General features: G+C 40.2%; 1 protein-coding gene across 8 annotated transcripts in view; it reads right to left on the minus strand.

Annotated features, from left to right (window-relative positions):
* The window catches only part of LOC137992157 (uncharacterized), a 150,169-nt gene extending 138,453 nt beyond the window's left edge, over nt 1–11,716 (minus strand). For 4 of the 8 annotated variants that reach the window (XR_011121650.1, XM_068837296.1, XM_068837291.1 and 1 more), the window contains exons 1-3: nt 11,219–11,716; nt 4,561–5,783; nt 2,617–3,150 (exon numbers count right to left, since the gene is read on the minus strand). Coding sequence is in view for 7 of the 8 variants with exons in the window: in XM_068837296.1 (XP_068693397.1) it covers nt 2,617–3,150; nt 4,561–5,758 (1,732 nt within the window). In the remaining variant the exon portion in view is untranslated. Of the gene's footprint in view, nt 1–2,616; nt 3,151–4,560; nt 5,784–8,020; nt 8,303–11,218 lie in introns of those variants that run through there. The other 4 variants (XM_068837297.1, XM_068837292.1, XM_068837293.1 and 1 more) reach the window with 4 other exon arrangements.

The raw sequence follows: 11,716 nt of genomic DNA on the forward strand, positions 1-11,716 counted from the left end.
AAGCCGTTGGGCCAGGGTCACTGTTCTTCCAAATGCACATCCTTTGTCACATATATGGTGGTGTGCTAACTTCCTGTGTCACTACAGACGAACGCACTTCATAATCATTGATTACACATAGTAATTAAATGATTAGTTTGCTTTTAAGTTATGGTCGTTGTGTTGTGAGTTTGTGGGAACGGGCGTATATATTGTGATATTTTTAGTTTTCTGGAGCCGTTAGCAGCCGCTAGCATTTATATACACCTGGGTGGGAAGAGACAGTGTGGAGCACTTGTCTGAGGAAACAACATGGTGACAGTGCCAAGACTCGAACAACCGACCCCGAGGTCGAGAATACAGCCCGCTACAACGCACCTCCAACAAATATAAGTAATGTTAAATTTTCAACCTCGGATAATGCATTCCATCTTTCTCACTGGCTCACTGGATCTCGGGTATCAGCTTTTATACCCAAGTTTGACCTTATGTGGAAAATGGTTCCGGAAAATGTCGCTTTAGCTTAAGTTCTTTTGGCGAAAAGCCAAGTTTCGTCGACAGAAAGATGAACGAAAGGTTGAGAATTTAAATGGAAATACACCCTTCAGCCATCCAAAAAACGAAGTAAAGATTCACTCCAAAATTTTGGTTGTATCAAACAAGTTGATAAAACCTGAACGCAAAGCAAACAAAAACAGCCGGCGGCAAGCACAAGGGAACGAAAGTCGCAAATCCCTCTTGACCGTCCCTACCTCGCCCGACTGTACTTGTCCTTAAGATAACTACCATTACTTATTCTCACTTGTTCGGCAATCCCAATTTGGCTGAGCTATCCAGTAACAAAAGGTAAAACGAATGGCGCCGTTGAAGCTACCAAGGAAATATGAGCAATAGGCCTTTTTCGATATCTTACAATTCAGCTTGAAAGAGAGGTTCTGAGGACAAATACAAAGGAAAGTGGATGATATGCAAATATTTTTCAAATTCATTCCAACGTGTTTCTATTGTTTTTGTCCTCACTGCCTCACTATCAAGCTGAATATTTGATATTTCGAAAACGGCCTATTCAAATGCACAGGTAACCCAGGCTCACTGTGTGTGCCACATAGGTAAATATAGAGAACATATGAGGCGAAGTTTAGGTCTCAAAATTTGCTAGAAAATGGAAATAAAAATCGATAAAACTTACCATGTGGTGAGCTGTTGTTGTCTTTAATACGTACACAAAGTTTCGGGGAAAATGGTCCCCGTTCACCTTCCTTCATAGTGTAGTGACAAGGTAGGAGACGAAAGCCAGCTTAGGGACTCCGATCGACCCAAAACAAGCACGATTTTTTTCGCGAAAATCGAATACAGTCGCTAAATAAACACGCCAGGCTCGTGGAACATGAATCCACTTAAGTATAATAAGTCCCCCTGAAGGGAGGGGAGTCTCAAATTGCTAAAAACAAAACTCACTGAGCAAGCTGGGACTCCCCTCCCTCCAGGGGGACTTATTATACTCGTCACCAGGCGTCCCGAGTTCAGTGCCATTTTGAATTGGACACTTTGCGAGGACAACGGTTTCTGGCCGCCATTTTAGCAGGTTAATTTACAAGTTCTACGTTGGTCTGGTGGCTTCGCGTTGCTACCTGGAGATGCTTCAGTGGATTCATGGTTTAGAGAAATTCATGTTCCACGAGCCTGGCGTGTTTCAAGATTTAGCGACTGGATTCGATTTTCGCGAAAAAAAATCGTGCTCGTTTTGGGTCGATTGGAGTCCCTAAGCTGGCTTTTGTCTCCTACCTTGTCACTACACTATGAAGGAAGGTGAACGGGGACCATTTTCCCCGAAACTTTGTGTACGTATTAAAGACAACAACAGCTCACCACATGGTAAGTTTTATCGATTTTTATTTCCCTTTTCTAGCAAATTTTCAGACCTAAACTTCGCCTCATATGTTCTCTATATTTACCTATGCGGCACACACAGTGAGCCTGGGTTACCTGTGTTCAAATGCACGTGTACGAGTCCGTGGAACCATGAATTTGCGTGTTTTGCGGAGGACAGTGAAGAAACGTACCAAAAATGCAATACCCACGAGTAGCACCCCATTTTTTTTTCTCATTCAAAACCTGAAGAGCACACAACAAATTCATAAATAGCGGCTAATAAATTATTCTTTTCTCTTTATGCTAATTGTCCTCAGTAGGCCTCGCTAGCATGCAAAAAAATCGAAAAGAATTTTTGCTTTAAAAGGAGGCTGGTGAGTCTAATTAGCATAAAGATAATATATTTAACTTATTGACAGCCACATTGGTTTCTTGAAACAAAAGGAAGAATTTGCATGAAAATGGAGTTCAATTCCCAAAAAAAGTTTTCCTTCCTCCAACATGGCCACCGTTTCTATCTTTTACTCCACCAACAGGACTGCCATAAAGTCACCTGAAAACACTTTATAAACACCTGATGTCTCAGCTGCCATGTTGGTGTCCCAAACTAATAAACTGGGAATTGAACTCAATTTTTACGCAAACATCTTATTTTGTTTTGGTTGAAAAACATGATCCCTTGTTTTGTGTCATTCCCATTGCTGCTGTCGTCATAGTTACTTCAACTCTCCACTGTCTATATGTCACATTTTCTATCGAACTCACCAGAAAAATACTCTTGACAAGCTCTGTACTCCTCTTCAGCGATGAATGTTGTCAATTTCACCTCAAGCAGGCCAAACTCCTCCAGAAGCTCCTTTGTCACAAGAAGTTTCTGAGCCATTTTATTCACATGACCTAAGGAATAATCTTCCCACAGGTCCTCCAGGCTCTGCAGAGAACTTACTTCCACAGTGATCAATAAGCATTTTGACTTAGCATCAACAATCAGGGCTTTGTGCACCCTTTCAAGATAAAGTACAAACTGATTTCTTTGCTCCGGTATTGATACATCTAATCCCTGAAGGGTCTTCAGTGTAATGATATTCATAACTGTTTGCGTATCAATCCCTCCATATAATTCAATTTCTGGCGCAAAAGTGGGCGTGACCACTGCATGTTGTTTATTTGAGGAGCTAGGCACTTCTCTCGCTCCCTGAGTAACTTCTTGGGGTTGCTGTGGAGTTACTGCTGTCCCCATGCCTGTCTGTGCACTAGCTCGAGTGATAGCCTCACAATCAATTTGAAGTCGAAGACGAGCTTTTGAAAATAAAATTGTGAATTAGACATGGCCCCGACACCACAGACGAAATGAGATGCCAAAATTAGATAAAGTTTATTAAATTCTCAGCCTCAGATAATGCATTTCTAGCTTTCTCATTGGCACACTGCATCTCAGTTGTCAGCCGCTATACCTCTGTTTGACCTTATATGGCACATGAGTCCAGCAAATGTTGCTTAATTAAAAGCTTAAAAAGGTTTTGGGGGAGAACAAAGTTCTGTTGACAGAAAATGAACGGAAGGTGTAGAATCTAATAATAAAAACAATATTCCTTTCGCCCTTATTGGATAAGAGATTCGTTATTGCCAACTTGGCACTAAGCAACTCATTGGCTACAATATTCACCACCTTGTATCAAATGCAAGCGAATGAAATAATTGTTAATTCATTCCAGGCTCAAAGGGAAGGTGTTGCAAAGTAGGTCTGCCGGCCATGGAGGAAGGATTGAAGAGGGATAACTGTTCAAAAAGAAAGCAAGTGAGGGAAAAATATATAACTGCAGTACTTGGTATAATTATAAAGTGTTTTCAAGTGACGTCATGGTGGCCATGTTGGTGTCCCTAAACAAAGGAACGGCGGCCATGTTAGTGTACCCAACTAATCCTCCTCTGGGAATTGAGCTCTATTATTATGCAAACGTTTTCTTTTGTTTCGATAGAAAAACAAGGTTACTGATCACGTGAGTGAAAACACTCCATAGTTACTGTTTGCCCAAAATCTATTTGGAATTGTCAAGTCTCTTTTCATGTTAAATCTTTACTGTCTTATTTTTCACTCCACTGTCCCCCCTACCTTTTCGAGATTTTAACTGAATAAAAAGAAAACCAAAGGTATGTGGCTTGGTTCAATGAAGCATAGCAAGTCTAAGATACTGGGTTTCAAGAGTACTAATGAATATTTCAAAGTGCATGGCATACACTTATCTGACAATGCACATAAATGCCTCGCCGCCAATTTTTATGAAAAGCTGAGCAAGATGACAACGTAATTAAATCTTTGGCTTTCAAGAGATCTCACAATATGTGGTAAGTATTTGTCAGCGAAGGCCTTAGGTGCATCATAACACAAGGATCGGAATTATTTGGAAAGTTCGCGAACGTCAATGTCACGCAATGTGTTTCTACCCCTCAAATACCCTCGATAGAACACTGGTGATTGATGGCAAAGAAAAAAATAGTAAGTCTCATTGAGATATGATTTGACATGTTTTTCTTTTCCTCAGCAGCACTTCATCAATACGTAGGATGGGGTATATCAATCAAAAGTGATCTCAAACACTTGATGGATCCTAAGGGAATGAGAAACATAGTGCAAGCTATCCACATTAGTGTATGACACATTTCTTAAATTCAATTCAAACTGCATGCAAAAAAATGGAAGCCTCATACCACGAACAAGGTTGATTATCTTGACAAGAAGGGCATCACTTTGTTTGGTCCAACTGTATTTCCGCTCATATGACGAGCGTAAAGCCTGAACCTCCTCAAGCCGACTTTGCCTCTCTTTATCCCAGATGGTCTTGATGGCAGCAGCCCATACCTCGGGTTTCTCTGAGTCAATCACAAATGATGAGCCAAATGGTACTTTGCTTAGGGATTCCCCAAATCCAGAGTTTTTGCTGACAAGAACTGGCAGACCAGCTGACAAGGCCTCAAGACCAGTCAACCCAAAGCCGTCAGTTCTAGAAGGCATTACTACTAGATCTACCTCACAAAATAATTTCCTTAAGCTTTCTCTGCACTTGACGTAGCCTCTAACCTTCAGACAATGAGCTGGTAGATCGCACTTCAAGAGCAATTGTGCCATCTCCTGTTTTTTTCCATCAGGTGCTCCAACAAAGATAAGATGAGTGTCAGCAAGTGAAGCAACAGCCTTTCCTACAATGTCAAATCCCTTTAACTGAAAATCTTCTGCATCACCGCGGCCAAACACCAAAACAGTGCAATGTTTTCTTTCCTCAAGGCCTTGATCAACACTCAGAAATTCTTCAAAAATACCAGGAGTAAAGTCAAAAATTGTCTGATGGTTTTTACAAGATTGAAGATATCTACGGAAAGACTCAGCTAGCTTGGGTCCAATTGTTACCACAAAGTCAGCTTCTTCACAAAGCTTGACTTCAATATAGTGCTTTTCTTGACCCTTGGAAATTGCATCTGGATAGGAATTAAACATTCCCAGCTCCTCTGAATCTGTATGCACCACTTGCACCCATTTGCATTTGTGACGATTTCTTATCACTTGTGCGTGACGACCAAGTTCCGCTCCATGACCAATGACCACCTCAATTAGCAGATCATCTGGTGGAGAGCTAAGCAAATCCAGATCTTCAAAACCAACAAACTTTTTTGCTTCAACAATGTTTATCTTGTGGCTGAGGGCTTCTTTCTTGTCCCCTTTACTGCATTGTGGCACAAAGAAAGTGATTTCCACTTCAGAGGATTTTGCCAACTGAATGGCTAACTTTCTGTTTATGGTGGAAAGTCCGCCCTTACTCGATCCCCACTCAGAAGCCAAAATAGTGACTTTAACTTTACCAGATCCACCACCTTGTGTGTACCCTTGATATTCTTGTGAAACAGAAGCCATAATCTGCAGTGTATGACACCTGCAACTGAAAGACATACAGGGATACCGTTGCGACAAAACTTGCCTAATCTTGGGAAACTATACCATAAAGCACGACAAATCTTCCCAGGGAAGGCATGTAAAATTTCTGGTTAAGACAGAGAAAAGTACTCTGAGAGACACAAGAGAGGCCACAGGGGTCCTTACAGAATTTCTGGTCATTATTGTCACAATTTTATGATTGACATATGACTTTCAAAGACTGGAGGCAGCATGGCCAAGTGTTTTGGGCGACAAACTTTTAATCTGGAGGTCCCAGTTTCAGTCTTGCCTCTGACCACTATCTGGAGTTTTTCTCATTAGTCCCTGGTTCAATGCCTTCCATGCATTAATTTTGTAAATAGCTAACTGGTGTGTCTTAAATAGCCAGTTGGGATTCTTAACTTTCTTATTTTCGTTTGCATCATTTGTTTCATTGGTTCTGAAAAGCTTCTCACGGGAAGTAGGTAGTCAATTATGTAAACATGCACTCATGCATGCACTCACTCACTCTGCACTCATGCATGCACACACACACTCACTCACGCACACATGCATGCATACATGCACTCACTCAGTCATTAATTTTATTTATTCAATATTTAAATATATGTACATGTATGTATTCTGAATCGCCAGAACACTTGTGGGGAAATTATACGCAAGATGATTGTGGAAAGATTCCAATGTAAAAATCCGCATCATGATCAGAAGCCTCAACAAAATGGTCACGTGCACCTTAACTAATTAATGAAGGGTTGATAGCATAAATTGTGTCTTATGCAGAATGAAGGTCACAGCAATTTAAAAGGAAGGTGCTTACAAAGCAAGATTGTAAGAAGCACCAAAAATCACACATCTTTACTAATATTAACTTTATTTCTACTGTAAATACATTTTAAATTAGAGACTCAGTGAGATTGGAGTACAAGTAGCACTGACTAATTTTTTTTGCACATTGAGCAAGTGCACCCTGGAGAATTCCATCCTTGTAGTGGTAACCATTCTAAAGTTCCCTAGTAACAATATTGGAAGCTACAGTAATCACTAAACAAAAATAATTAAGTAATTTTTAAAGTGCCAATTGCAATTTATCTGCTGAAATTTGGTTTGTGTCCAGAACCTTTAAAAGCACATCAAAGTCAAACATTCACTACTTGCACAATCCCATAATACACCTATATTACCCCCCAAAACTTTTGCATAACCATTGTTTGCAATTTCTCCTGGGACAGGAAAACGTCCCAAAATAGTTCATAAATTAATAATTCACAAATCAAGCTGCTGAATAGCCAATTATTGTTAAGTGGCCAATGTCATATGTTGCTAGGAAAAACCAAGATTTTGATAAACAGGCTCGACAATACTCTCATATGAACTTGAGTATCAACATGTTTTTTCACTGGAATTTATATTGAGGCCAGATCTTGGAACAGCCCAATCAACCTGGCTGATCCACTGATGGTCACGTAAATCATAAGGCAATGGTATTTCTTAGTTCTAGTTAAGCTCTCAAGTTACTTGGGGTGACCAGCTGCTGTATGTATTTTTAATTTATAACTTGCATTTAGTTAGTTATAAGTCTTATTATTATTATTATTCTCTCAGATAGTACGCGCGCTGTACTTGGCTAAATTAGCGGGCCGTATTCTACAGTACGGCCCGCTGTACAGCCTGCTAAATTTAAAATTTCAACAAAACATCATCTAGCGAGTTTTTCATGTACTGAAAACTGTTTGAATCTTGCGAGCAACTATTTCAAACTAAACAGCCAAGAAGATTTAGTTTTTGGGATTTTGGCACGGCATTCTTTGTGGCAGTTGAACCTTCCGCTTCACTTTGACTAGTTTCCTTGTCTGTGCGCCGGTTAAACTCAGAGATATAATAAATATCTTACTAACGTCGTTTTCTCGGTCTGTACTGTAAGTTACGGATCCTCGTTTTTTCCCGTTAATTTATAGCCCGCACACTTCACGCTTGGGCCATAAATCAACGGGAAAAAACTCGGTCCGTAACTTACGGTACGGACCTCGAACTCGGTTAGTAAGAGGTATATCATAGTTTACAGAGAAGAAAATAAAAAACGTTGGAAATACACCTACACATCAAAACTTTTAAATGGTCATGCGAAATAGGTGGCAGGGTAAACCAAAGTACCCGGCGGTTTATTGCCGGCAGCCACCTTCTATTGAGCCTCTGCTTATCCTAGTTTTATACAGCCAAGAAAATAAAAAATAAACTTACCTTTACTGCATCTTGTGTCCTTGTGTCGATTTGAGGCATTTTGAATTTTGCTCCTATCCTTCTTTAAAAGAGAACAAGGTTGAAGACTTGTAACCTCTGAAGCCAGTGATCACTCCACGATCGAGGACGGTTTAAGCTAAAAAATCAGCTTGATTTGGCCTTTTGTCCACTCTCACATGAAGCTTGATAACAAACGATGTAGCATAAGGGCCTAGAGTCTGACAAAAATTGCCACATGCTTAGAGAACAAGCCAGTTTTCATGAAGAACCCACCACCTTCTCCAGTTTAAGAAGCCCTTTGGGATTCATACATGACATGACATTGGAAGGTTCGGCTTAGCAGCCTGGCTTGTTGAAAATTTCACTTCTCCCTAGGGGTGAGTATCTAATATCAAACTTCGTCAATTTGGAACTTTTCAACCATCCCCATGGGAAAAAAATTAATTGTCACTAAGCCAGGCTGCCAAGCCAGAGCTTCCAACAGTCATGTCATGTATGAATCAAAAAGGGCTTTTTGAAATGGAGAAAGTGGCAGGTTTTTCGTTAAAACTGGCTTTTTCTCTAAGAATGTGGAAATTATTGTTGGACTCTGGGCCTGTATGCTACATGTATGTCATTTGTTATCGATCTTTGAAGCTTCATGTGAGAGTGGACAAAAGGCCAAGTCAAGCTCATTTTTCGGCTTAAATCGTCCTTGATCATGGAGTGATCACTGGCTTCAGAGGTTCCGAGTCTCCAGCCTTGTTCTCTTTTAATGAAGGATAGGAGCAAATTTCAAAATGCCTCAAATCGACACAAGGACACAAGATGAAGCAGAGGTAAGTTTACTTTTTTTATTTTCTTCGCTGTAAAAAACTATGAAAAGCAGAGGTTTCGATAGAAGGCAGCTGCTGGCGATAGACCGCTGGGTACTTTGGTCCATACCGCTACGCACTTCACGACGGCAGGTCTAGAACGCAGGTCACATTCCACCGGGCAATCATTGCAGGTCATTGTTTTACACTTTGGAAAGTAACCAAAACCCTCAATTTGGCTAACCCTTGGCCTAAGGTTGGTTTTTAGGCCTAGGGTTAGCCAAATTGAGGGTTTTAGGTTATTTTCAAAAAGGTAAAACAATGACCTGCAACAAGTGACCTGTGGAATGTGACCTGTGTTTTAGACCTGCCATTACATACATACATACTTAATTGACCTCTCCCCATAGGGGCTTTTCAGGGCCAATGAATCAACGAAACAACAGAACACAACAACTACAACTGTTAAGAATCCCAACTGGCCGGAGGCAAACCAGTTGGCTATTTACAAGTGCAGCTGGGAAGTTGAACCAGGGACTACCAGGATCAAATTCAACGAGTGGTCAGAGCGGGTCTTGAACCCGGGATCTCCGGATCTCAAGGCAAGCGCCCTAACCACTGGGCCACACTGCCTCCTCCTCCTCCTGGCCATTCACACGACCATTTCAAAGTTTTGCTGTGTAGGTGTTTTTTCACCATTTTCTATCATGAAAATAAAATCACTTTACTTGCTTAACTTAAGTCTGAATTATGGAGTTTTCTTCTCAAAAAAAAAAATTTTCAATTTACATGACATTCTGCCTATAATGTATTTAAGTACTGATAAGGCAGCAATTTCTTTCAAAAAGGACTATCATTGTAGTGTTTTATTGCCTAATTTCCATTGCCTTTTAGAGGGAAACACCTTTAGGAAAATGCTGGAAATGGCATTTCCAAACTTGCAGTGGTTGAACATGCCCCCAGACCCCCCTAGAGGCTCATGCCTTCGGCGCTCGGGATTCCACATCCATCTACTTGGGTTGTCCACATTATGCTCACAATTTTCACAATTATGCTAATTCTTTATGCTCAAAAATTTTCCCCAGGATCACTCATTTTTTACATAAAAATAAAAGTCCTAAACTCCCAGTCGCCCCAAGTGGCCACGTCCGTTTCCCGTGGTGAAGTCTGGGGCTGTCGATTATCACGTAAACTTCACCACAGGAAAACAGAATCCCAATTTCGAGATTGTACCTAATTCTGATGTATTTATTTATTTATTTATTTTCGAGATTTTGACATATTTGCTATTATGCTGGCGTGATGCTCATGCCTCACTCTTATGCTCAAAATTATGCCGGCATAATGTGGACAACCCTACCGTCTATGTTATTTTCCCAGTCATCCACTGCAAAACTTACTGAAAGCACTGGATCTTGCTTCCCATGTAAATCCTACCAATGGTTACATTAACTGAGCATTCAAATTATGAGTTTGGGCCGCCTATGATGGAATAAATCGTTCGACTGCAGGATGTGTATGAGTTGTGACAATCAAGTTAATATACATGCTATAATAAGCTTACACTACATTCTCTATTTTCGAATTCCCCATAATACACTTTGTTTGCCCCCCAAATTTTGCATAAACCATTGTTTTCAAATGCTCTTGGGAATATGCAGTGTCCCTGAGAGCATTTGAAAACAATAGTTTATGCAAAATTTGGGGGGCAAACAAAGTGTATTATGGGGAATTCGAAAATAGAGAATAGCTCAGATGTATGTCATTTTAAACGCGCTAACATAAGACTTTAGCATAGTTATTGTTTACAAGTACAAACTTTGGAACCCCTCAAAAGATGTCGCAATAGCCAGATAATAACAAGTAACAGTTGTCAGAAATTTATATGCATTCGACCGGAGATGAGATACGGCATTCTTGCTTGTGATTTGTGCATTTTTCCTTAACATTTAACACTCACTTTTTCCTTTAACATTAACACTCACTTAACATTTCCAACATCTGTCGTCTTAGCTCATGGAAGCACTCGCTCCAATCATCCCTATAAGTTCAGACATATTTTTGCTCGCACCAATGCATATAAGTTTTCCTTTTTCCCACTTCTTATCCCCCTTTGGAATGACCTTCCCAATTCTGCTGTTAATACTGATTCTGTTACTGCCTTCCAAACGAATGCTTTGCCAATCATAAGACAATATTGTAATGCAATGTAAACATTTATATGTTGTAAATAATTTAATTTAGGTAATTATTTATTTATTTTATTAATTTTTCCTTGCCCCCTTTTCTATTTCGTCGCTGACTGTTTTAGCATCCTGTATAGTCATACGACTTCTAGGAAAAATGTATGTATGTATGGAGTCACTTCTCCTAAAAAGAGAAATAAAGTTATAATGATTCCTACCTAAATAAGTCAAGCTGCCACAAACTCCGCCGCTCTGCTATCAAGTGAGCACAACTTCTTCGAAACTTCTCCCCTTAGATACACCTACGGCCATTATTTTAGTGCGCAACTCTTATATGAAGATCTTTGTACAAGCGCCCTAACATCTGATCAGGCAAAGTCATATTTACCGGGATAACAGCAAGCGGCCTGTGAGGCGGCGTCGTCGAGTTCTTTGCGGATGACAGTTATCTTTTCCACAAAGAAAGTGCCCATATAATTTGCATGCTGAAATTTGTCATCGTGTGGCAGAAGACAATTGCAAATATTATGCTTCAATAATCTCCTGGTGGCTCTAAAGAGGTTTTCCCTGGTCAGAACTGTTGTCTGCTCCAAAGTCCTTATAAAATGCAATCCGTTAAGTACAGAAAGACAATAGTTGTTGCTAAGGAAGCCTTTTAGTCAAGAGCCCTGTTTCATGAATGGTTCTTTTAACTTTTTCGATGGGAATCCGACATC

Source organism: Montipora foliosa, chromosome 2 (genome assembly GCF_036669935.1).
Source record: "Montipora foliosa isolate CH-2021 chromosome 2, ASM3666993v2, whole genome shotgun sequence".
NCBI classification, from domain to species: Eukaryota; Metazoa; Cnidaria; class Anthozoa; order Scleractinia; family Acroporidae; genus Montipora; species Montipora foliosa.